Below are 27501 nucleotides of genomic sequence, written 5' to 3'. Positions count from 1 at the left end.
CATGGTGAATACAGACGTGCACCATTTTGCTAAGAATCCAAACAGGACTGCAATAGCTTTGAAGAAAATCAGAATTCGATATTTCCCCGAATCCTTCAGCCCTAATGTGTGTGTGTGTGTGTGTTTGTCCAGATGCCCATGACAGATGGTGCCATTAGAAAAATGGCCATGGGCTTGCACATGCACACACACTCTTCTGCAAACATGCACTTAGTCCGTTAAAGAATAGCCAGTTTAGATAACACACACACATCCACACACCTCCCTCCCTGAGGATGCACTGCCCCCCCCCCCCCCCCCCCCCCCCAAAAGAAAAAAAAATCCCAAATTGTTGTGTTCTCCATACGTGCATGCCTGAAGCCGACCTCGCTGTCTGAGTTAATATAATTACGAGTGAAAAGCCAGGATGGTGGGCTTCAGATTTGCAGCAAAAGGTGGGGCTGCATTTGGCAGCCTGCTCAGTCCTCTCCCTCTCTCTCTCCCCCCCTCTCTCTCTCTCACAATGAACAGCAGGTTAGCTGGCAGCATTTAAAGGCCAGAGTACGCAGCAGAGGGATGTCTGGTTGCTGAAACCACATGGGGCAAATGCAAACAAACACACATGCTGGGGTTCTGAGGCACAGACGCACACATGAACACACATACTCAAACACACACACACAGTTACATGTACACTGAATGTAGAGCCACATCTCCCAGCTGTCATCATCTTAGCCTAATAAATGCACTGTCAAGGGAAATCTCAGTTATGGGCTACATAGGATTTTAGGTTGTGATTATAGTTTTTTGCTGAAGTACAAACAGATGCGCTGCTGCCCTATGATATCATGGGGCTGTGTATAAATGGCGCACCTCTTCAGCCACATTTCTATTGTTATGTTTGTGCATTTTAGTGTTCTTAAATGTCATTTTACAATGTTGAACGATGTAGAATACAATCACAGGTAATGTTAGAGTGCAGCTACTTGCTGTGTTATTCCTGTACTGAAACGCTGTCCCATTTGGACAAAAGGTACACAACAGCTCTGATAGCTGTATAAGGCGCAAATGATATTGTATATGCTTTGCCTCACGCAGAGATCTCCAATGTTGTTCCTGGGATCTGCTGGAGCCACTCGCCTAGTTTGGAAGTCACCGCACCGAGTGCTCCGATAATACTTTAAAGATTATTATTTATATATGCATGTATATATATATATATATATATATATATATATATATATATATGAACTTTATTAGCTATATATTATCCTTATTAGCTTCTGTTAATTCACAAAAATTCACAAACCCATCTGCAACACCCGTGCACTGATGACATGCAGAGAGGCAGATTAAGATAAAAAGAGGCTCAACTCTTGCTCTGCAGAGTAAGATTAGATCGGCGGGATGCCATGTTGAGAGAGTCCTCCTCCCACAGTTCCCTGTTTGAAGCGTTTCCTCTCTGCTGAACGTCTCTTTCCCCATTTTTGAAGACGCAGCCCAGCGGCCATGCACCACCTCTGGTCGTGTAAATGTGTGTGCATTTGAGCGTACCCTTTGGTGTCAAGCATGTCAAATGGGCTCTTGTCCCCTTGAAGAGTTCCAAACGATGAGATCAATCAGGGCGCAATTGAACAACTGGAGAAGCAAACCAAGCACTTGATGTTGTCATGGAAACGCGGGGTGCAGATTTTCCACTTCATTGGCTGTCATTAGTCTAGAGGCGTTTTTTAAATAATTTCACAGAAAGGCAATTGAAAGATGGGAGGGCAGAATTAGTCTTCACATAGATAGGTAGAGCACATAACACGAGAACCGTCGTAAAGATAATTTCGCTATAGCGTGGTGCATTTATTTCTGTCAGTGTTTAAACCCTATCTTTTAAAATAAAAAAGCCTGCAGCAGTCCCATTATTAGATATTGACTCTATCTATGTACTTATATAGAATAGCGTTTCAAGAGACATTGAGTGCACTGCCGTAAGCCTTTAGACAATCCAAATGGCAAATGTAATGCTATATTTCCTGTATTAGAATGTAATCACCACTGCTCAACCACACAAGTATCTCTAATGAACCTACAGAGGATTAGTAGTGTCAGAATTCCTCCAGTGGGCGACACTGGCTCTAAGAGGTATCATACATCACCCTATCTGTTCAGCTATGTTGCACAGATGAATTTTATAAATACACAAATACTCGTGCATACTCTTACACAGGAAATAAGAGTTTTATTTTTTTCCCCCTGAAACCGTAAATCATTTTCTTATCTCCTCTAGTCATACACACTTAAGCACTTCTTCCACCATTTACTCTGTCATTTTCCCCCTCTGCACCATCATAGACTCACCATTTCTAGCCCATTACACCCATACTTTAAGCCACCCTATATGTCTTCCCCTGGGCTCTGAACTGTGACCTTTTATAGATGAAGAGAGTAAGCTTGCAGCGGTTACTAGCAGGTCTACTCAGATTTGATTGGCTGACCATATAACTGCCCTGAGGTGAGAGGCAGAGAGAGAAAAGAGGCATACTTATTTGTATTTGTAATGGTGTTAAGAAATAAATAAATCACAGTTGCACCATTCTGACCCATTCGCATCCACTGAGGAATTCCAGCTTTATTAGAAAGTTGCAATAACTCCACCACCACACGGCAGAGTCTCAATTTCAGCCTGTGGCTGTGGAGTTTCTGGCTTCTAACCTGGATAAGCTTAATTGTCAAAGCAGCAAATGTGAAGCTGCAAAGGATTATATTGCTGGCTGTTTGCTTGGGTATCCATTTAGCATATTGCCTCATGGTGAATTTTTTTCTAGTAGATAAAAAGAAGAAACTGAACCCACTCGACTCGATGCGTGTTAACATCAACAAAAACTGCCGAGCACACCAAATGTGCCCTTACGAATTTGTAAAAAAAAAGAAAAAAAGAAAAAAAAGGATGATAAACACAAATACAAAAAACAACAACAAAACAAACACTGTCTTTTTCAAATTCAGGTACCATAAAACAGTATTTAGGTCTGTTGACCAAAATACAGTTTTGCACTTTATGAAGATTTCTAGTAGAATTTTAAGTTCAATTGTTTCCTTTTAGGTTTAGTGAAGCTTCCTTCTTGTTTTTTTTTCCAAATGTCTTTAATCAAACAGCATTTAACAGTTTTACATTTGCGGTTTTTACGCTCTAGTGCGCTAATGGCTAATTCATGATTTATGTACATGGCTGCTCAAGGAGACAAAGACATTGAGCGCTTTTGCATACAGATGCATTGTAGACTCAAAATGTGCACATCCCCAAACACACGCATGCACACTGGTCAATTTGCATGCTCCATAACATCTATGTGTACAACCCCAGACATATGGACCCATGCGGTGCCACTAGACAGCTTAATTGATGTAGGCTTGTCAGTTTCCTAGCAGTGGGGCTGGGAGGAGTGGGTTCAGGGCTGCTTAGAAAAACTGATAGATAGATAGAAGATGAATGGATGGAGAAAAAAAAGAAAAGATGTAACGTTGGCGGGATAAAGGAGGGGAAAGAATCTGCTTGTAGTCACAGACTGGACTTGGAGGGGGTAGGGGATTCTTTAAGATGCCTTGATAATTCTCAGTTAGGACTAAGACATAAAACCTTTGAGTTCCCTTAAATAAAAAGCATGCATTTTACTGCTTATTGCATAAGCGGTCTAAATGCTGGGTGTTTTAGTTTACATTTCTATTCATTCCACCAATCCTTTTCAACCTGCAGTGTTTGCCAGGTATCCTATTACCTCTCTTCTCCCCTGTGTAGACAGCTGCCATTACGCTGAATTAAACCAAAATATGAAATCAGCATTGCCAGATTGATGCTCATCCATCCTCCTAGGAATATTTACATCATCCTAAGTGTCTCTCTGACCTCTGATGCTCTCATTATGGCTTGTTAGAGCAATTAAAGGTGACGTGTGTCAGATTTATAACTCACCCCTGAGTGTATTTGTGTCTGCACATACACGGAAGTGCATTTTCTTCTGAACAGATGTGAGCATCTGCCATTGCAGTTAAGGCCATTAATAAACGTCTTGAGGTGTTTGTATGCGGATGTGTCTGGTTTTCAGCAGCAGCTGGTGTTATTTGCTGTGTGCTTTGTTTGCATGTACATCTTTTTCTGTGTGTGTTTCTTTTCAAGTGATTTAAATTAATATATTTAATTATAAAACGGCACAAGTTAATGTAGATATATATTTTTTATATGGAAAACATCTGGATTTAACCCTTTACTTTAATTTGCTTGCAATTACAGAATAACATTTAAGACACGCACGCAGACACACGCACCGGCAAAGGTTGATGCACTAATTCTGGTAAATACTGATAAATATCGTTGCTAACCATTAACCTCCCAGTATCTTTTTGTTAAACGCGGGACATGCATAATGCTCAAAATGCATGTCAGCACTTGTGCAGAGGTTGAACAAAACCAAGGAAGTGTCTAATAACACACAAAAGTAAAAAGCAGATCATGAAGACGAGTCCAACTTCTTTTATTCAGTACACCATCATTCTTACATGAAATGTCGTCTAACAGGTTTCTAAAATGGGTGCAGGTGGGTGTTGGATATTATTATGTACACTGGCATTGAATTGAGCAGCTTAGAAATAATTGTGCAATACAAATACCTAAAACATAAAAAGGTTCTTGAGAGCAAATGTTTGTTGTTTCTCAGAGCTGCCAGGTGAGTTCAGTGGTAACCGCCCCGTAGAAACGTTGCTGTTGTGGATCTCTAGATCAGCTTTTATCTGCTGTGCCTTTTTTCAAGTGTATTTTCCCCCCGATATGCTTTAATTACATTCACATGAGCTGTTTGTCTTCATTTATTCACCATTTACACTACTTTCACGTATGCAGTGCATTCCACCCTCTTACCACCAGAGTGTGCTGTGCGATGGGATTCCTAACCTTTCCCAAGGTTCCTCTGAATAACGAGCTCAGCACTTGAAAGTCCACCTGAGGAAGAGCAGTCCCAATGGGCCCTGAAGTTATTTTTGTACTTCGTTCTCGGATATGAAGGTTTGAAGCTCCTCTTCACATCGGTAAGCATCAAGAAGGCGAGAGAAAGAAAAAAAACTCCTGATGTTGCTTTAGATTGCAGCTGTCAGCTGTTCATTGTGTCCTTTCTGATGTATGGGGCCAATAAGCAGAGACCCTCTGCTCTAATCGGCAGTGGTCTGCTGCTCTGCTGTACACTGTATTTCCTTTCATCATTGTCGTCACAACTTTCTCAGCAACACAGTGGTTGTGGAGTACCGAGGTTCAGAACAGGAGATCATCTGTGTTGACTGAAGAACAGTGAGGTATATAATTAATGACCTCATCCTGTATCTCCTGCTGTTCACGAGAGACAGTGAGTGGAAAGAAGAGCAGTGAAAGAACAAGTGAAATCAAGAGAGGAAAATGATGGGGCGCCAGTGAGTGAGGATTGAAAGGGAGGGGGGCATATGTTAAATGCTGAGCTTGATTAATAATTATGAGCTGTGTCAGTGACTGAGTGGCCATCCTATTACCCCTGCTGTCTGCTAGAGGGGCAATTACGTGGGATTTGCCCCCCATGTTCCCTCCCAGCAGACTTTCTCTCATCTCCCTCCAGTCTTTAATGTTTCATGTGGTCAGCTTATACCATTTTATTCCTTCCTTTCCCTTTCATAGTTTGCATAGCACCTCTGTTCCCATGGCAATAGTTGGCTCTGAATGTAAATATGTGGTAAATATCATGGGACGTGACCCTGGCTTGGACAGACCCAGGAGTGATCAAGCACTGTCTGTCACAGCACGTCTTTTCTTTGACTGGGGTGCAGATGAGGAGGTGTAGCAAGGACAAAGACAGAGGAGGGTGGGAGGTGACTGGTTTGTCTGGCTATGGCCCCAGGTGGCATCAGGCTGCCTCTCTCTATAAACCCAGTGTCTTTCTGGATTCTTCTTTCATCCCATCCATTCGTTCTGCACAGCAGAGAAACACAAATAAGGTGAAGTGTTTGCTAAAAGATAAGGCGAGTAATAGCTGACTATCAGTTCTGATACAGTGAATAAAACCATAAACACAAGCTGCCACGTTGTTCGACATTTTCCCTTCGCAATGATGAGAAGGATGGCCTGGAGTAATGTCAGGAGGTGGAGATGATCTCCTCAAATTACGTCTTTCTTTTGCTGTACCCCGGGGGGGCTCTCCTTCCCTTCCTCCTCTGCACGTTAACAAAGACAAAGCCTGAGTCATTTGGCAATGCATTTGCCATTGGTTTGCGTGGTAGAAGTTGAGCTGGAGCACCTGTCAGAGGTGTGGGGCCCATCTGTACAGTAACAAGCAGCTTAGTCCCATGCCTGCAGCAAGAGGTGGAGCTGGCACCGTCTGGCTTGGGTTACTGCCCTCCTGGGAGAAAGCATGCATGTGTGTTGAGGGTTATAGCATGACTAGTTCATGTTAGCTCATTAGAAGCATGAGGAAATGCAAGTATGAGTGTGTGTGTGTGAGGGGGGGCGGGGGGGGGGGGGGGGTTACAGGTGCATCCTCTTTGTACTTTGTATTTGTTTATGCACATGCTTCGTTAATTTGTGGCCTGCGTGCCTGAGGGATCATAATGATTTAATGTCTATAAAGGAAGAGAGTTGTGTAGTTACAACGGGCTGAGAGGTTTACGAGAGTTATAAGCACAGCTGCATCCTGCATGTAGACAAATATGGCCGAGCCAAAGGTTTTAAGAATGAGAACTGTGTGGCATGGGTGTGAGCAATACAGGAACACTTACATTAGTTTATGGGGTTTCAGCAGTAATCTCTGTTGCCAAAGCAATTCAAAACATTAAAATAACTTCGAGTTGAAAAATGCCCGGCATTCAACGCTGATGTTTACTTAAACTGCAGATTTGCTTATTAATGTCTAAACTGAATGTCTCCGAATTTAGAAATAGCAATTAAGATGTCACAGAAACATATTAAAAGCTTAAAACCATGTTTGCCTCTTTTTTTTCCCCTCAGTAACCCAATGTTTTCCGTTGGGAGTACAATCGTGTATAACCCATTTCCCACCATGATCTGGTCTGTAAAGATTAAATATGTAGCCGTATCATCAAACATTTAACGCTCACACTGCTACAAATCAGATTCCCAACTGTGTGTGTGCCGAGTTTTGGGGGGAGAGCGCCTCACGTGCATGTCTTGATCCTAAGTTGATGTGAGTGTGCTGCTTGCATGCTAGAGTAATTCATAAAAAGTTGGGCAGAGTTGCAGGCAGACGGGCGTGCATATTTTTAAACTGAGTGTTAATTGTTAAATCAAGGAAACAGTGTTTTCTTATGGTGTGGTTGAATACGTCTATCCCTGTTTGTTTCCCTGCATAGCGGAGGCTGTGAAGTCTCCTCGGCACTGGGTAAAGTGGGCTAAGTTTACTGGGGCAGAAAATCCTGGCGCATGACTCAATCCAGTGCCTTCATACAACCAGGCCCTAAAATATGCCTCTGTCGTATTCTGTCTGCTCAGTGCATCCAAGACACACACTTACTCTGTGGCGAGCGGCTTGTGTATAGAACAAGCAAGACAGCGGCTCCAACCAAGGGAGAAAAGGTGTAAGGTGTGTATTATTCTTGTGAATGGCTTCTGATCCCCTCGCATATCAGATGTTCTTTTCATTTTCTCCTCAGATCTTTCAAAGGACATTTTCTGCGGTCTGAGTGTGAATGGGTCCCTTTAAAATCCAAGGTGACTTTCACTGGAGATAGAATGACATAAGATAGTAGCGTGCACCTGCCTCACTCTTCACAGGTATTTCTAGAAATGCTGCAAACACATACACACACACACAAATACACAGTCTCACAGACAGACACAGAGCCATTCACCGCATTGTGGAATGACAGATTTGGGTTGCAGAATGACACAGCAAAATTCTCATTACTAACAGCGATGGAGTGAATGATTTAGCAGAATCCTTTGCATCTGCGCTGCCTGTCGTTTATAACCCAGAGAAGAAGAGACAAACTGTCAGCAAAGATAAAAAGACAAAAACATTTGCATCATGTAAAAACTTCTGCTAGAGCTTTAATCAGAGAGAAAACGCATCACGCAATGACATTTAACTGGCCAGTCGAACCATATGCGGTCACCACAACAGGCATGCGAGCTTGTAAAGTGCAGTGCTTGGACTTAAATGCCTTCCCGTCCAATGTTAAAGCTGGCAGTAAACTCTTTGGACAGTTAGGTGCAGACAGGTGCTTAAGAGGCTTTATCAACATGTCTGGAATAGGTGGGCCTACTATTTTTAAATGCTTGTATGTATACAAACCTCAACTGACTTGGAAGGCTGCCAGGAGTTTGATTAGCACATATCCCCATTTTGCACACCAGGTGGACATCATGATCAATCAGGCTCACACAGGCGCACGCTCTGTACTCTCGCCTAAAATTAGATTTAAAGAGCAAAACTGTCCTCGGAGCTTTGAGTGTGAAGAAGAATCAGAGAGTCTTGTTAAAGGCCCATTTTGTGATGCACAATCTGAACTGCTGCCACTCTGGTGCTCTTTCTGATTATGGGATTAGTGGGACGGTCAGCTTTCAGGAGGAAACTGATGGTTGCAAAAAATAATAAATATCTCATTGTTCCAGCTTGATTCGTATTAAAGTACAGCATACACTGCAGCTTTTTAGCTAAAGGGGGTGACAAAGCATATAACAGTTAAATATAGTTCAATATGCTTGTGGAAATAGCTAGTATTTAATTCTACTTTTTATATATATATATATATATATATATATATATATATATATATATATATATATGGTAGTCTTTGTGTATCTGTGCATATGATAATCGACGCAAAGCAGTCTTACATTAAACCTTTGTCAGTCGCATGCCAATATGTTCGAGTATACACATTTATTAGTGCCTGTGAGTTTGCAGTTGTGCATGAGGGAACATGATTGGTTTATCCAAAGAGGTGAGGAGATATTCAGCTCTCTGTGAGTCACCTGTCGTAAAAACATTGCACAGAGGATTCATTCCACTGTCTTCATTTATGTTCCCTTAGACACACAGTCTAGATTATACCGAGAAATCTGGGTTTTAACCCTGCTCGTGCCAAGAAGGAGTCACACCGGGACATGCTGTCCTGCGTTGTCTCTCAGTTGGGGGTTAAGCTCTTCTCTAATTATAAATACTAGGCTAGGCTACCTGCCGCTATCTCTACACTCCTCTTGGCATTCGGACTCCATGAGCTGCCTGCCTCGCAAGTCTTAATGGTCATATACTATCAATCTTCACCACGCTAGCGGATATTTATAATTCATGCAGCATGCAGATGAAAATTAGAGTGATATTTCTAAGTTATTATGGGTGTTACGTATTCACAGCAGTCAGCATTAGGAGCTTCAGGAAGGCGGGATGGCCTCCCGAGGGCAACAAAGGACTGATGGATGTGCACTCTTTAACACCCAGTTGTGTGTATTATGGGGTCTGAATGTGTCCTTATATGTGTGGTTATGCTAAACCTCCCTGTCTGGTTTCCTTTTTATTCTTTCCCAGCCCTATTTGTTACTGTTCCCCACCCCTTCCCCTAGACCTCATTTGCAGGGACGTAACAACATCAAATCACAGTGCAAAACTGTGAGTTGCACCCCAGTCCTCTGGACTGCAGAGTTGATGTGAGGACTGATGAGTTCATGAGTTCATGATGACCTCACACCCAAGAGAGTTTAGAGAGCATAGGCCATTGGCATTCTGGGAGTGCATGGATTAGGAAAATAGGGCAGGACGAGGAGGACTGGCTTGAAACATTTTTTGAGAGGGATGTCTGTGACACCCAGTGAGAGATGAAGTAATTGGAGCAGTTAGAAAACGGTTAAATGTGGAGTCAAAAGATGGAGACGATGATGGATGTGACCATCAGCTTAAACTCTGCAGGGACATTAATTAATTATTATGTCTGAAACTGGTTGCTTAATTAGTCTTTTGGCTTATTTCCGAACCTTTGTGTTGTTACTATGATCTTCTCCAGCTTCCTGTTGTAGCCTGAATTCTGATAGTAAATGCAGAAAGTCTTCCTCTGTGCACTCACATCCTGTTTGTTGGTCCAGCCCAGCTAAACTCATTTCAGTCTGATCCGGCCTTTCTGTTTTTTCTCTTTCTTGTTAATGAACACAGAATAGTGGTGGTGGGGGGTACATTCCACCGGCTCCCGCCAGAAAAACAGAAACAACCACTCTCCAAGGAGTGTCCCACCAACATCCTCTGTCTCCCCGCTTCCCCTCGCTTCTGCTCTCCTTCCCCTCTTACTGAATTACTGCCCCCTCGGCTATGCACCCTTATTCTCCCCCTCCCGCCTCCAGTCTCCCCCACATACCCTGCCTTCTACAACACCCCCCCACCCCCACCCCACCCCTGCTGCAACTGTTACATAAGCTTCCAGTCATAGATCCAGGCCATATCGCTCTTGTTTTCCCCCTTGTGTGTCTATGAGAGCCTCAGCATCCAAGGCCAACCCTTAATGAGGCTACCACAAAGGCCCATTGATGAGAGGCCCAGTGTGAGAGAGGATGACCCCAGCCAAGAGCACCCAGAACTGTGCATCAGCTGCCCCAGGCTCTCCCTCCGCACAAAGACGCCCACTGTGGACAGAGACCTGAAAAGGCGCAGAGAACAAGAAGGGGAGAGAAAAATGTAAAAAGAGGGTAGAGATAACTCAAACAACTTGGAAAATGTTAGAGCGATATCAAAAAAGTGAGGCAGACATATGACTCCGTCACAAAATAGTTGCCTCTCTGAGTGTCAGTTCTCCCATCAAGCCGTACGCCTCCTCCTCTCATCCTCCTCTATGCATCCTAGCAAGAACAGTGAGACCACCCTCTGCCCTCCCTCTGCCAGGGAGTTGTCAGTGTCTTCATTTCTCTCATGGATCATAACTTAGATGTGAAGAGGAGATTTGGGAGCCAAACTTGCTGGAGATAGTCTTGTTTGTTACAGCTGGCCATTTGGGAATCTGCAGTGGATGGAGAATAAAAGTGAATTGTTGAAAAGTTAAGTTGGACTGTTACTGGCACAACTCCTTGGGAGAATTGGATATTATATAGCTGATATGGCTTTATTACTTTCTTTAAGTTATTTATGAGGATTAATCCCATGAGCGAACTGAATAAAAGAGAGAAAGAGAATTTTGCTTAAGTATTTTGTAGAAAAATCACTTTTTTTCTTTTTTTGTTGCCGTGGTTGTTGATCGGTTAAACGATGACTCTTTCAGCACGACTCGAGGACTTAGAGGTGACCTTGGAACACATGCTTATGGACGTTTTCGTAAGTTTCTCCACAGTTTCTCTTGCTCAACATTGTTTTAACATCTCTTTTAAAAAATGCTTTAATAAACCCATCTTCTCTGTGTTTTATATGGGTGACCTCTCCAGCGCATAATTTCAGCTGGAGATGGGGGCTGACATATGCTCATGCAACATTCCAGATGCTCTGTTCTTAATTGGTGCTGAAAACACATGTTTATTAACCATCAAATTATCTGCTTAGGGAGAATTATGGAATAAATTGGCAGACCAGGAATATGACCTGAACTGCTTGGCCTAATATGTGAGTCAACATAAGGTCAGCCCAGGGACTTAAAACTTTGGAAATTTTAACTCAGCGTATGAGGAGCTTTCGTCCAACCAACTCGAAAGTATTAAATGTAGGCAGTGGGCTTACTTTCTGTGGTCTGCATCCTTCATATTTATCTCTCGATAGCTATAAATCTTTTGATTAGCAATGAACGAAATCTCCAAGTAAAGGAATAGGGAATCGAGAATGAGGAAATGGGGGGTGAAAGAAGAATGAGAAGTAGATGGAAAGTCTGATGGATGTGATAGGCGTGTTTCTGTCGCTTGTGACGCTTGGATAGAGGTAGATTACTCAGATCCCTGTGGTTGCTAAAGCATTTTGGGCTGCTAGAACTGCATCCCACACAGACATTTAGATACAAAAACACATGCAGCTTACATGGTCTACCTCAGCACACACACACAGACAGACACACTTTGTAAATGTGACATCAGAATCCCTGGTTGCTTTGATCTGCCGGCTGCTGTAATGAGTTTGGTCGTTAAGCTGCTGTTTCCCTTTAACATTGTTTACAGGCACAGGCATCTGTTCAAGGGAACTGTAATCTGTCTTCCCTGAGATATATATTCAGGGAGCACTATCAGCATTCAATCCGCTGCCACAGGGCTTCAGTGTCACTGAAATATGCTGGGAATTTTTTTTTTGTACGCGCGGATCCATCAAACTACTTTGGAGATTTGGTCATTTTCTTTCTGTATATCCAAAGGATGATTTATGACCATGGCAATAAAGATTACTGTTTATGGCCAGAGCAGGATTTGGATTATTCATGCACCGCATGTGGGATGGAAAAATTGGAGTAAGGAAAATGCTTCCTTCCTCTACATTTCCTCTCAACATCCTAATTAGAACGCTTTTTTATTTATTTCTCTAATTGCTGGAAGAGGGTGGAAAACAGAGGGTTATCTGGCCACTTTGCATACTTAAATGAGAAATATTCAAATCGTGTGCACACATTCCAGACTGCTGGCTAGACGTATGCGCATATGGCAATGCATGCATACACACACACTCACAACATGTAGACGTGAGCTACGCAGAAGCCTATTTCAGTGAACCATCAAGTAAGGGAAGGGGGAATTAAGGACTTATATTGGAAGACTTACCAGCAGTAGATGGTGTTATGGATCAGGCCTGTGATACGGTATATAGTCGTCCTTGTTGTAAAGTGTGTATTCAATAAGTCTGACACTGTGTATGTGTGAATTAGGACAGTTAAGCTCAGAGACCAGGATCGTTATAGGAAAATTAAGGATCATTAGAATAATGACAGCAGTTCTCCATCCTCTGGTAGAAAAAGACCTCCAGAGCCCTATCTATGCTGCTCACTGGCTTAGAGCAGCAGTGAAGTGCGCAGCTATATTCAAGGGCTCACTGCTATTTTCATTAGCACAGCTGCACATATGAATGATTTAGGGAAGCTGAGAGGATCCGAGGCAATGAACTTTCCTCACAGCCTCTTTTACTACTAGAAAAGGAGGTCACTATTTTGTTGCCACATTCGCTCGCAGGAAGCTGGATATTTCGGGTCAGCTGTATTCAAGGAGACCACCATCATGGAATTAAAGTGCAACGTTGTTGTTGTTTTTTAAATTCAACACTGTTAAAATAAGCTCACGCGTGTGTGCTCCTTTGAAATTTAATGAACCAGTAATGTGATCTGTATCTGCTGATTGGATTTTTTTTCTCGTTGCTATGAAACACTGGTTTGTGGCATCATATCATCTCACGCCAGAGCTGTTGTGCATTGTGCTGCTGAGCTATGAGGAGAGGAGAGGACACACAGACAGGGAGGCATGGCAACTCCTCTTGCGGAGGATGCCTCGCAATCTAGCACAAAGGCTGACTGTCACATCAGCAACTGAGGCAGCGTGATTAAAAATGCATTCAATCCCTGTGTAGTTTAATTGAATCTCCTCCTTGTGCACCCCACAAACACCTCCCAATCATCTCTTCCAACATCACATCTATAATACAGCCTGCAGGCGGTACTAATCCTTCCATCTCCTACTCTTCCTTAGTCCTACATCTCTTCTCGTCTCCCCCATCCCCCGGTTTCTTCCGAAGGAGAAAGACCTCAGCTGGATGGGACTGCTTCCATCACAGCTGTAATGCACTGCTCTGCTTTTTTTTTCTTTTTTTTTCGTCTCCATCGTCTCCTCTGCTTCCAGCAGCCATAAAGCACTGGTTTATATCTTTGGGAGAGCTATTTGGTCACAAAGGGCCTGTGGTCTCTGAGAGCATTCACTCCGCCAGGAGCACAAACACTGTGACGTACCGATACCAAGCGCTTCCTTGTCACAATGAGAGTTTTGCTACGGAATTACACAACATGCGTGTCTACAGTACATGCATACAAAAAGCCTCTTTATTACCAAACTATTCTCTTTTGACTGCACTGCTGCAGATGTGTTGATTCAAACATTGGCTATTGACTGAGTGTATTATGTGAGAGTATTCTGTTATGTAATGGGTGTGTTCTCTGACCAGTTCTCTGACCAGTGACAAAATTGTTCAGCTAGTGCGAGCTGACGTCTTTCCTCTTTCTGTTTGCACCTCGTCACTCACTCTTCCGTTTGCTCCCCAGCAATCAATTGTCCTTTAATCTGAAATATTTTGATCTCGATATTGATTGAGATGTGACTTAAGTATCTTTCTTATTAACAAAAAAAAAAAAAAATCCTGCAAGAAGAACAAAACCAGCATGTGTCAGTCGATCTCTCATTGTTATTTGAGTCCGTCTTTCTCTACACTGTCTGCATCCTGCAGCCCCAAGCCCATTTGTTACTACTGGAGATATAAATATTTAAAAGCTGGACAAAAAGAAGAAGAAGTAAATAATGCCTTGTGCGGGGCTATTTGCAGTTGCAGAATCAGGGGATTGACTCAAAATAAACTACAGTCCCTATTCATGTTAATGGAACAAAAGAAAAAAAAAACTATGTCCCCCCAGTGCAGCAATGGCTCATTGTTGTGTTTTGATAGCTTTTGGGCAACAACAGCTGAGAGAAATGAGCAATATCAGAGTTTGGCTATACTAATATTTGATAGCAGAATCAATTTGTTTTTATTTATGGGGGTCTTGTACGATTTACTGAGTGGAATATATTTACAAGAACAGAGAAACTTTCAAATTTTTTTATTAGATTATTCAAATTTCTTTTGAAAAAGAAGTTTGAAAAGTATAGTAATATAGTCAGTTTCTGCAATCAGATGTATCTCATTTACTTGCCTCATTAGTCTTTGGCAGCAGGATCATTCAAACAGAATTAAATAAATAAATTTAATAAAAACAACAACAAAATTATCATAAACTCGATCCCGTTTTATGTGCAGACGGATAAAACCAATGAGCCATTATCATTCATCCTTCAATTCCCATCATGGTTCAGATTCGGATGTCAGCTGGCCCAGCACACGCTCAGGGTTTCCAGCACACTCGGGTGAATAATTCAGAAGCTTTGAATGCTTTTCTCTGAGGCATATTGCACATCTAGCACCACATTCAAATGTGTTTTTGCCCTGCTAATAGACTGCTGATTGGCCCATTGGAATGATATATTGTAATTCTGTAAGACATAGATGGCTGGATAATAGCAGCGTATTTGTGGACTGCACTTGGACAAAGATTTTATTAAAGGCCGCATTTATCTTCTGTGTTCCTAAGGCTAGAAAGACAGCCGTGACTGCAGTGCTTTGGTGCCAACGCTTTGAACAATAATATTACGGAACAACACCCAAGCAGGTTTGCAGTTTGCACGCACACTCTCGCGCACACACACACACATACAGACAGGTTGAGCAGATGTGTGCTGAGCGACACAGTTTGACCAGGACAACCTGTCCTAGCGTTGCACCAAATCTCTCTGAAACACAAATATGCCCCAGTTTTTACCGTGACTCATATAAAACAATCTCACAGGCGATCCATTACCTTTCTTAGCATGTAATGGTGTTTCCCGGGTTCTCTTACACAGACACTGCTGAGAAGATGGTAATTGAAGTGGATGCTTCCCTGTGGAGAAGTCATTATGATTGGTTCTGGCCTGATGAAGGGTGGGGAGGCCCCACATTCTGCTCATCTCACTCTCAGGAGATGCAAGGCTGGCATACATGTAGAAGCGCAGATGAAAGCACACAGTGAGCAGCGAATCGGGTTACGCTATCAGGGTGGTACTGTTTAGCTATACAATCGTTTATCTGTTTTGCCTGCGATGATGCTGTAACTCAACCCTTTGTAATTTGTGGTGTCTTGAAACGTAAACAGTCAATCCCCCTCCATTCCGCTTGGGACGGGGAGTCGGTCCAACTAGAGGGCATTTCCATAAACACATACTCCCACACACATACACACGCACACAGACGCACAAACATACAGAGTTGAGGAGCAGGACCATAGGGATGAGTCAGACAGCCGTGGGCAGAGACTGGCTGGGTTATCAGGGTAAATTAATGCATCACAATGCCGGGAGTCTACCATTGGAGAACCATCGCTTCTTATTGTTGCAACTACGAACAAAGACACGCACATAAAAAGAACAGCAGAAATAAAACCCAGACAATCCAGCTGCTTTGTTTCCCTCATTAGCGTCTCTCAGGCGTAGATTTTCTTTTCTTTCTCTCTCTGCAGTTTTTCTTTTCTTTTTTTTTGCAAATGTATTAATAGCTGATGGTTCACTTTGAGGACAGCGGGTGCTTGTAAAGCAAAGCTTGTCAGAATCTCCTAGCTTTTTCCTACAAATTTATGTTTTTGCTCTTTATCGTGTACACAGGTTTATATTTCATGTATTTTGTTGCCGAGCGCAAATCCCGTTTGCTTTACTTTTTCAAAGCAAACGGGTGCTTTATGTGCTTGTTGACTGAAATGGGTCATTGTGCAAGCAGCCCGAGGCATCAAGAATAGTAGCATGTTGTTTTTACTTGCCTTTATTTTTTTTCTCCCTCCTGTCAAGAAGAGGGCTTATCACCTTTGTGGATTTGAGGAGTTTATTGCACATTTCAAGCAAAAGATAAATAAATAAAGAAATAAAGAAGCAAATAAAAAAAGAAGAGAACAAAGGATCGCAAACCAAACTTTAAGTGCTCTATTAGAAGGGTGCATTTTCATCTCACTGTCAAGGGGATGAACAGTACAGGATTTTGTGCATTGTCTCCCCAATCAGCAGCAGAGCTTGAACTCTGTCATCACGATGTGAATTAATGTCAAGGAAGCACACCACACAGAGTACCAGTCATATTGCAGAGAGGGAGAGAGAAATGAACCGAGTCATTTTGGTTCCTTATCTGTTAGACCTGGATGTCTGCACACCAAGTTTAAAAATAGCCCTCTGATATTTCTCATGTAGGCCACAGTCACTCACACACCGATGCAGGCCAGGGTGATGAATAAATAATGCTTTCTGGGGATTACCACTGCAGATGATTTCCTCCTGTATGCTTGGCTCTTGGCTTTAACACAATGTGTGGGGTATTTTTGTGTGTGTGTTTGTGTGTGTGTGAGACATACATAGTCTCGTGTAACGAAAGCTGTCAGAGATCCCCAATTAAAGAAATGATATGGGAGATGGAAGAGGTTGGTTAGTTTGCTCATTTTAATCACTTTACTCTAAATTTTTGCTCTGTGATCCAGCATCAGTTCACCTCTTGACTGGGATGACCAAGCTAAATCTTACAGGTTTATATTTCCAGTGTCACTGGTTAGCGATGGTTACCTTGCCTTCTCGAGATGTGCGCAGCTGTGCATGTGTGCATGGATATGTGCATACCTAACAGCTTTGCATATGTGAGCGCGTGTCGATTCACTTTATTTAATCAGCTGACAGCTTAGTATTGATGTGCCGAAGCAAAAAAAGAGCACAGCAGTGAGTGATGATGTAGATATGACAAGGTGCAGCAGTAACTCATGATTCCAATAGCTTTAATGGACATGTAAAGACCACAATGGTGGATACAGAGGACTGACTCAGCTGAATGAAGCCGCAGCTAGTCGCAGATCTCCACGGCTGCGGTTTTACCATGATAAAAGGTCTCCGCAAAGGCCAGATCAATACTCCAAACTGTCCACTGCTGTCACAGCTTTGTGGAAAAAACTCTGGCCAATTGCCACAGTTGCCCCCGTGTAGGCAAAGAACCGAGTGATAATATGATCAATATCTGCATGCATGAGCAACATGCATGCTGGTCTGTGAGGATGCATGCTAGTGAGCGTGTATGTATTCTTCCTTTGTGTTGTATTCCAGACAGTGCAGGGAGAGAAAGCTGGGATGTGGGATTTCGAAGATAATCTCCCTACCAGATGGCAAAACATCCCATATTCCTTTTGAGGTTCCCCACGTGATTCCCTGTAAGGGCTGTGTGGGTGGTGGGGGTATATATGCTCACACACAATAATTATTGAGTCATGTGACACAAGTGCGTATGCTAATAAGAGCTATAACGTCACATTAATCCAGTGACCTGGTTAAGCCCCTGACTGAAGGAAGTGAGTATGTGAGGAAGGGAGGGGAAGCTGCCAAAGGAGAAGAGAGGAGAGACAAAGCACACTCCCTCTCCCTCCCATACACTCTTACACACTCATTCACCCCATGAGCGGCAGAGCGGAGTGTAACTGTGTGGAGCAGAATGGGAAGCCTTTTAACGCAGAGGGAAACAGAAGCAGAGAGAGGCACATAGGACCCGTGTGGGACTTCTACAGCTACGCTCACATCACACTCTTCCGTCCCTCTAACACCGCCACGCGCAAGCTCGCGTGAACTACGGCTGTCAGGCTGGACGGGACAGCGAGGACACCCACTTCACACTCTCACACACATGCTCTCACACCCACAGACACGCGCACTCTGGAGCGTACTATGGTGGTTCAGGGAGCGGTGACGCCCGGGAGAACCCGCCGGCTGATGCTTAAGCTGCCGGTGGGGACTCTTCGAAGGAACAGTGCAGAGAGGGTAAGAGACGAGCTTCCCTCAGTTAACCTCTTTCACTTTTCTCCCTCCTTCTTTGACTTTATGTCTGTTTGACAGTATTTTTTTTGTGTGTAAGTGGGATTTAAAAAAAGGTTCTTGACTAATCCAAAGGACTATATTAGATTTGAGTTGGTGCAAGGCAAGTCAAGAGCAAAGCTTTTAATCTCTACAGTGGACAATAGTTCTCTGTGTTTCTCTTCCTGCCAGTCTGAGTCTGTCAATCTTTGTAGTTCTCAGCCTGTCTCTGTCACCGCTAATGCATTCGGCTGTCCTCGGCTTCAAGGTTACAGGGAAGTCTCACAGTGGGAGTGCAGCTCGTTTGCCTGTCACTGTCAGTGCAATTAAACTCGAGAGATGGGCTTTTATCAAGCAAAGCTCCAACTTCAGCCCAGTTTAAAAACGCTGAATCCTGTGCTGTCCCAGATTGTTTGTTTTTTTTCTTTAAACAGTACAGTTCAGCTCATCTGCAAGGCACCAGAAGCTTGTGTTTACGTGTTTGTGTGTGCGGTGGGTGGAGATTGGTGGCTGGAGATAATAGTTCCCAGCTACATGGAATGTGTGGTGCAAAGTTAACCCTTGTGTCAGTTGTAAAGACACGCTGTAACTTGCCATGTAATTCATATCTTTTGGTGCTCAGCAAAGTTGTTTACTCCTAATTGTCATGTTTCTTTAAGAAATTTTTAAAAAAAAAGGTTTGCAGCTGTGCTTTCATTCTGTGATGGGTGTCAGCGTTCTTTCATGCAGTGAATGCACTGGTATTAAGTGAATCACACTTAAGTACACTGTGTGTTCAGGTGACGTGCGAACCGAAGATATAGAGCTTCCAGATTTGCATTCCAACAATCACAATCTGCTTGCATGATGATACTGAAAGGAATTTCATCTTTCTTTTCAGATCTCAGTCTCCTCACTCGCTATGAAGTGACTTTGGTCTCATAGATGTGCCTCTTTGAGTGGCTGGGACTCCTAAATGCCACGAGGCCTTTGGAGAATCGCCACTTTCTTTGTGGTTCTTGCTTTCACTGGAGCAGAGGATATACACCAGCACACGCAAGAAAACACATGCTGTGCACATGCTATCATAAATTAGATGGAAAAGCTTTCATTTTTATGAGCCTATATATACACACCACCGCTGCATCATCACAGTACATAAAATGCAACCTGGTTTCTTTGTTGATGATAAGCTATGCAGTTGAAGTGAAAGAGATCAGAGGCAGGAGCATGTCAGACACTATATTATAGCTATGATGCATTCAAGTTATCATCTTAAGACTCAGTTTGTGTTATTATGTGTTATTAATGCTGGCATTTAAGCTCCTGGGTGGATCGCTTCTGTCTGAATCTATCTGGCATTCGTAACAGTCCTTGATTGAAGGAAATTGAATATTCACTGCCCTTTTCAGAAATGTAATTGCTGCTCGTTGATTGGCTGGAGCCACTAACAGACACCCTCACTCAAATCACCTTAATTAACGGAGAAAAGCAGATTTTCACACACAGTCTCTCCTGATTGAATTCCATTTATCTTCCTTCCATTTTTTTTCCTTAACACCAGCTGTGAGCAGACAGACTGAAGAGGGATTACTTGTTGTGATTTACATAAACTCAGTCACATTTTTGTACTGCCGCACCGGAAAAAATCACTGGCTTGATGTGGGAGGCGGTGACTGCGTCACTTTTTATGAAGAATAGTAATGAGTCAAACAAAACAGGTAACACAGCGTTTAATATGCCAACAAAAAATATTTTAAATCACCAGACTGTCTGAGTGATTTATCTGTTAAGTGATGACAGGCGAACAAGCCGGTTTCTATGCGCGACGCTCTGTAAATGTTGACTGTCTGTTGGTTAATGACTTTTCCTCTCTCCGTGGTCTTACTGAGCCGCTGAAATGATTTCACTTCTATTCACAGCTGCAGCTATGTCCTGCTCTGACTTGTCATGTTAGACAACTCATTCTACTCCATCTGTATCTTATACAACTGCGTAAGATGGCTAGAGGGCTAAGGGAAAGAAATCTGCTTATAAGTATGTATATATTACCTGACTAAGCAAGTGAAAGGTTCTAGTGGAAATTTTATTACTGTCAGCTTAAATATAGCTAAAGCATTTTACATACTTGGAACCTAGTTTTTCATGTCCTTCAGCATTTCCCATTTAAAAAGCACACGTTAATGGGTATGGATCCCCGATGGCTATGCACTTTGCTCCAAACCATTCGGGAACTTACTTGAAAGATATTTTAAAGCTTGATCCTACAGGTTTCTTTTCACTTGTAAATTGCAGAGTGAAAACGCACCTTTTCATCTGTGCCCTGTCACTAATCTAATGCAGATGAATCGTGTCACGTCTGCATCAGTAGCTTGTGATGGACGAGTGGCTAATTAGCTATCTTTGTTCCCAGTCAGTAGCTATGACATATTAAAAAACAAAAACAAAAAAAAACATGCCTTGTTAACTGGACTTGATTGTGTTTCGGGTTTTTTCCATTTGTGTTACACGTTTTCTGCATCTTGTTGTCTGTCACATGCGATTGTTGCTTACAGGTCTTTTATATATGACGTCATCCTTCTTCTGCCTCTGTGCATCAGTGTGAACAAAATGGGACAGAAGTACTTATGGTATTTACACCATGATGTTGTGGTGAGAGATTGCACAGTTGGTGTTGACAGCTTTAAAAAACAGCTTCTTTGAGGGGATATTTTTCAGTTTAGATTACCTCTGTGAGCTGGCTGAATTAGGATTATCTTCCTGCCTTTGTTATCTTGCTATCATGTAAAGCTGCTCAGCTTTTATCTGTGAAATTAAGAACAAAGCCGAACCCAAACAAACAAAGAGGAGAGAGGGAGGACTGGCGTGTGTGCCCGTGCGAGTGTTTGTGTGCAATTTCTGATTTTAGGAGATTGAATCGGTCTCCGGGGAAACATGTTGTTGTCGGGAGCACTGCAGGGGACTGAGGGCATGAAGGTGGGAGGGGGGGATCGCTGTCAAAGAAGGAGAAGTTCACACAAACACATATACACATGTTCAGAACAAACATTCGTGAGCTAAACAGGAATCCAAACAGACAATAGCTTGACTGCAGTTACCATTACAGGGCTGAAAGCTAGAAGCAGTCATGCAAGACTTAAGGCAGGAATACTAATCGATCCTTGTTACCTTTAAACATCCTGTCTGGACCAATCACAGAGAAGGTCAGGGCTGGATTCTGGCATTCTTGCTTCTCTTACTTGTTTCCCATCAGACTGATCTAATTGCCGGGACATTAGAGTCAGAATTCATTCAAGGACTTGAATAGTTGACATGGAAACCAAAGGGAAACACAACACCCAAAATATCTGTAATTTGTTTATCATTTCTTTGCGTGTTTGCTAAAAAGTCTGACTTTTGAGCGTTTTGCCCCTACAGCTCTCCTTTCCTTTGCTACAGTATTGATTTCCTGAGATCCCAACATGCCCCCAGGACTGTAGGTGAGAGAGCTGTGGTCAGTCAGTCCAATTAAAGAGACAAAGAGAAGGAGAAAGAGGCGAGAAAAAAAGAAAGAGGTGGGAATAACTAGAGCTAAAGGTTCGTGACGGCCCCTCTTGCACCACACCCTGCTCGGCATGAAAGGGGACCCCCTTTTCTCCCCAAGGCAGCTCAGAATGAAGAATGTTATTGAGCCACTGAAGAAAGGGGGGTTGAACGGGAGACTCCCACCCTCTTCTCCACCCTGTTTCTTTCATTACTCTGGGCTATGATTTTTTTTTTTTCTCATGTCTTTTATTGCCTGTCCAAAATCAACCCGCAGATAGACACATGGCGCAGCTGCATACAAGTTCAAAGTAAATCTGTACAGATCAAACAAGAGATGATCGCCTATGACTGTGAGTGAAGGCTGAGGACAGTAAGGCTGCTGATGATATGCTTTCTCTATGGAGACAGTCTGCTAGCGGGGTAGCTATGGTGAAAGTGGAGTCTTGTGTCCTTTGCCAAAACATTTCCAGTAGATGGATGGGATGGATGCGTGTGTGTGTCAGTCGGTCTAACTATGTGTTCCCATCATCTGCCACATGCATGCAGAGCTCAGTAAGATTTCTTCATCATATCTGCTTCTCTATTCACAGAAATGACAATCATCTCAAGACAGAGAGTGGAGAAAAATTCAATTCAGGTTTATTTTTGTATTTTTTTGTTACCTCGGGTCCTTTTTTACACCGAAAGATAAAGACATTTAACTGATATAGGAAGAAACACAATAATGTTCTTTAGGCAAGCACTGAAGAAAGACAAAGATGATCGTGGGCTGATGGGAAAAAACTCCATCTCCCACAAAACAGGATGTGGAGACCCCTGAAATGTTCCTTAAATATCCCAGCACAATCTGTGCCCTTTGTTAGACAGAGATAACACGTCTCAGTGAGAAGCGAGGCATGTCTGTGACTCACTCATATGAAGGGGTTTATTCATAGTTTGCATGTGTGTGTGAGTCTGTGTGTGAATCATTGTACGGCATATTAAGAAATCTAGAGAGTTGAGGGGGGACAGGCATTTTCTTAAAGTGGCAGACTTTTTTTTGGCAGTTGTTTGAATTGATGTGTGTGTGTGTGTGTGTGTGTGTGTGTGTGTGTGTGTGTGTGTGTGTGTGTGTGTGTGTGTGTGTGTGTGTGTGTGTGTGTGGGCGTGTGGGAGTAACAAAGAGAGAGGGAGCAGGAAAGGGTTAGAAAGTAGGAGAGAGTGGCAGGCTCTTGGTTTCCCGTGGGTGTGCTGCAGTAACATAGTAATCCTCATTAATATTTATCTGCCAGGCAAAGTGGAGACAATGATTAGCTTGAGAGAGATAGGTAGAAAGAGCGAGAGTGTATATGTGCGTGCATGTGCGTGAACACCCTTTAATGCATGTGTGTACGGTATTTAGAGCGTATAACACATGAACTAGGTCAACTTCTATACTTAAGAGAGTATAAAAGTCCCAATACTTCAAAGGCTTATGTCATGTCATCACTGGGTGTTTTTCATTGCACAAATGCTCAGTAAACAATATTTTTATTTAATTTATTCCAAACACCCACAGGACTAGTGAAACTAAAGCTCGCAGCATGCACTCTTTCACTCTCACAGACGCAGACATATAGAAGCTCATTGCATTCATCCGTCTCTCGGGCCAGATTACTTTATGTTATTGATTTTTCTGCTTGCACCTCTAATGTGATCACATTAAGCAAGACTGATCAGAATTGAATTCCTGGTTGGGTGTATATGGATGTGTCACTTACGAGCTCTGTTGCAATGACATCGATCTGTGTGTCTTTGTATGTTGGGGGAAAAAAAAAATCCAAAGCGATCTAGACCCATGCAAGTCACGTGTCGGGTTCATTGTTGCATAAAGTGTTTCAACGTGTCAGTGTCAGGTGCACTTTTTGCTCTCCCGCGCGCAGCTCGTTTAAGGTATTTGTGTGCCAGAGAGCCTCAGCTGAGAATCTGCTTGTGAATTTATAGTTTTGGTGACCCATTTCCCTCCACTCCTCTCTGTTTCACTCGCTCTTTCTGCCTTGCTTCCACTCTAGTGTGACACGCCTGAGTGAAAATCAGAGAGCAGAAGGAAGACTGAGAGATACGAGAGATGAGAGATGAAAGAGGCCAAAAGAGATGGAGAAACGGGAGAAAGTAAAGAGACCAGACATGTATACATGAGGAGCAGACAGATGATTTCCCCGTGTCTTATGTAGATTTTCTCACTAGTTAACTGTCAATTCAATTTGTCCATCACAGTTCTGAATGTAAAAAAGTCTCTTTTCCACTCCGTCTTCTTACTTCGTGGATAGCCGCCCAGCTGACACTGTTGGCCGTGTCTGTTTACATCACAGTGGCTGTCTGACCTTTCCCAGGATTCAGCAGGACACAGCAAACACATGGAATCATGGGAACAGCGCACACTCATACCCAGCCTCCCTCTTCTCTCCTCACCGAAACAAATATTTACACCCCCTTGTAAGTTACAGTCACTCTGAGATGAGCGTCTCCAGTCAGTTTGGAAAATTCACACTGCACAAATACCACACATTCCTCATGAGTTTCTCAAGACACCACTGAGAGGACAACGTCAAACCCTGAGATAGAAGTATGGGAAATGATCGCTGTGGAAGCAGAGGTATTCTGGAGCTTATGGTTGGTGTAGATGTAAGCTGATTGTTAGAAGTTTACTTATGTTATGTTCTGAACCCGATGTACACCACAACAGCCTCCCACTCATATGTTTGTGGTTCCTTTAAGTCATACGATAATTTGTATGCACACAAAGTCTCACACACAAGCACACTATCTCAGCAGTACAGAAATGACCCTCGCATCAATAAGCCTCGCAATGAATCAGAGCGGGCTACGAAAGGCCATTTAATCCCCCCTCCCCCTCCCCCTCCCACACACACACACACACACACACACATACACACAGTCAGATTGGTGCTTTGGTAGAAAAGGCAAAGAATTACTGTACTGTACAGAGTTATTGAATTTTTATATCGATCAAGTCTCTGAGGAGAGACTGTGACGAAAGTAGGAAAAATGAAAGCATTTGGCTGCACAAAACCAGCAGACGTTATTTTAAAATAACACAACTGCCATAAATAAAATTCTCTGTAACCAGTCGTGATCTGCAGGAGGCAAAAAAAAAAATGTGTGTGTTTGATTTTAGAGTTACTTTAACATTTCTATCAGACGTAACATAGCGAGCATTTCTCATACAAGCTGTAGTGTTTTAGTAGTGCTGTTAAACCAGAATTTATAACAGACTGGCAAGGATTTACACACAGGCACTGCTTGCTTGGCAGAGATTATATATGGGGTTTGTATTGCCTCCATGTGGCCATTTTTGCAAATGGATGTATGCGAGCAAGTGTAAGATTCATTGTGGATTTCTGACTCAAATAAACAACTTAGTTTGACGTAATGAATTATATTCAGTCTTTTTTTTTTTCACAAGATAATGAGTTGGCGAAGACTAGCAGACGGTTGGAGCAGGCGTAATTTTTCTTTTTTCAAAGCTTAGATAGGTCAGTCCAGGATACTCCAGCCTGGGAAAACTGGCTTGGGGGAAAAATATGTCCTTTTTTAAAAACATTCTGGCAAAAATCCAAGTGACCAGATGTCAGTGTTTCTGTGATTCAATCTTCTGTATCGTGCTTGCAGTTATGCTTGTATAACGTGTGCCAGTCTTCTTTTCCTTCAAAAACATACACTTAGTGTTCAGTCTGAACAGGTGTTTGAAAGGAATGGACTTACCACAGAAACATACCTCTTTCCTTGAAAACCGAGACAGTGAGAGAGAAAGTGAGAGGACTGGTTTCCCTCAGTGTGTGCTGCAGTATTCGAGTGCATATCGCTTTAAAAACAACCTCCAGTCGGGTAGACTAAGAGACCGGCTGCATTTCCTAAGTGGGAATGTTTGTGTTTGTGACGCTGAGAGCAACGGACAGAGGGTGCTTTGCTTCAGTGGGAAGAAAAGGGACAGGAAGAGAGGAGGACCAGGAGAGAAGGAGTCAGCAGGGAACACTAGCTGTGTGGGACTGGGGCAGAAGGACTAGCAGGGTTTGACCTTGAGGAGGCATCACTCCAGTGAATCCCAGAGAAGCAAGTGGCCCTAGAGGGACAAGAGAGGAGACAGACACGGGGGTTAACCTGTCTCTCTCAGGCTTACCTCTAGAAATGACTCATGTATTATCTACTGGATCTAAGTGGCATCAAGAGGACAATAAAGGCTAATCATACCACCTCATTGCCACTAATGTGTTACCTGTGGATGTCCCTTTGATATAAACTCATATTGCTGTGTATTCGTCTGGTGGCAAAGTAGTTAGTTAGGGATGGAGGCTGTCTTGTTGGGCTTAGATGAGGTGGTCTGTACTCGACAGGGCTTGCTATGGACTCTCACCTCCACAGCCATCCGGCGGATTCGCGTGCATGCCAGGAACCTTCCTGGGCCTCTGCATCTATTGCACACACACAGGTGTGTTTCAAGGCCGCTTTATCAGGTAGGATTCACCTCCAATACACACAAAACGTAAACATTTAAAAAGAAAGAAAGAAAGAAAGAAAGAAAGAAAGAAAAAGTATATATATATATCAGATAGATTTCTATGCACATTCATCTCAGTAGGCATTTTGCACTACATTTTATCCCAAATAATTGTGCGCCTGTTAAGGCATACTTGCGTTTACATGCTGCCCTCCCGTGTAATAAGGAACTGTTATTAATGAAGGATTCTGCACTTGTGCGTCAAGGGCTTGAGGCAGAAGAAGAAAGGCAAGTAGGGAACAGATGATGTACTCTAGGGCCAGGTATGTCCTCCTGACAAAGGCTGGAGCCAGAGACAGGGCAGGGTTAAACTTGACTGATTTGTTTCATTAAGCTTGAAGGACAGAACTGGGTTGGATGTCATGGCCATGTTCCTGCTAGGTTTATGTACTGAATAGAACTTTTTTTTTCACTTAGCCGTGCCTGTGTATAGTGTTCTTTTGTTTTTGTTGTGCTCGGCATACACAACAGGAAGTTACGTTGCCAAGGTCAGTATTAAAGAGGTGGTAACTAAGCTGTTAAGCTGGTAAGTGTTTCTATGGGCATCTAAAAAGGGGGATGCTTGCACACAAAAACACACACATAGAGGCTATTTTGTAAGCTGTCTGGTCTCTCTGTCTCGCTTGCCTCACATTTCACTCCCTGCTAACTTTGTGTTCTCTAAATGTGTCAATTTGCTTTAATAATGCAAGCCCTTTCTCTACTCTGCATTATTTTATTTGTGTAAAAGCAGCAGCTTCTTTTGTGCCTTGTGCCTGTCTAGCTGTGATTCAGCAAAAAGCTTGATCAGTATTCACGTCACCATGTCTGAATTGATGCACAGGGCTTTCATGGACCCATTAGTATTCCCCAAGCATCTCACCTGGCCTGTATGCAGCTGGTACCA

The 27501-nt window shown here is 42.9% G+C and overlaps 1 protein-coding gene across 9 annotated transcripts in view; it reads left to right on the top strand.

Moving 5' to 3' along the window:
- Positions 1–27501, top strand: part of frmd4a (FERM domain containing 4A) — a 99616-nt gene that overhangs the window by 24152 nt on the left and 47963 nt on the right. For 4 of the 9 annotated variants that reach the window (XM_087843068.1, XM_006789449.3, XM_006789448.3 and 1 more), the window contains exon 1: positions 25811–26571. The exons of 2 other annotated variants lie outside the window; for them this stretch is intronic. In XM_087843068.1, coding sequence (XP_087699194.1) covers positions 26404–26571 — 168 coding nt within the window. In that variant the 5' untranslated portion in view covers positions 25811–26403. Of the gene's footprint in view, positions 1–11201; positions 11289–18106; positions 18542–25810; positions 26572–27501 lie in introns of those variants that run through there. 3 more of the 9 variants (XM_006789452.2, XM_087843069.1, XM_006789451.3) reach the window with 3 other exon arrangements.

This window comes from Neolamprologus brichardi, chromosome 7, assembly GCF_056152115.1.
Source record: "Neolamprologus brichardi isolate AB-2024 chromosome 7, ASM5615211v1, whole genome shotgun sequence".
NCBI lineage: Eukaryota > Metazoa > Chordata > Actinopteri > Cichliformes > Cichlidae > Neolamprologus > Neolamprologus brichardi.
This window is presented reverse-complemented; position numbering and strand designations above follow the sequence as displayed.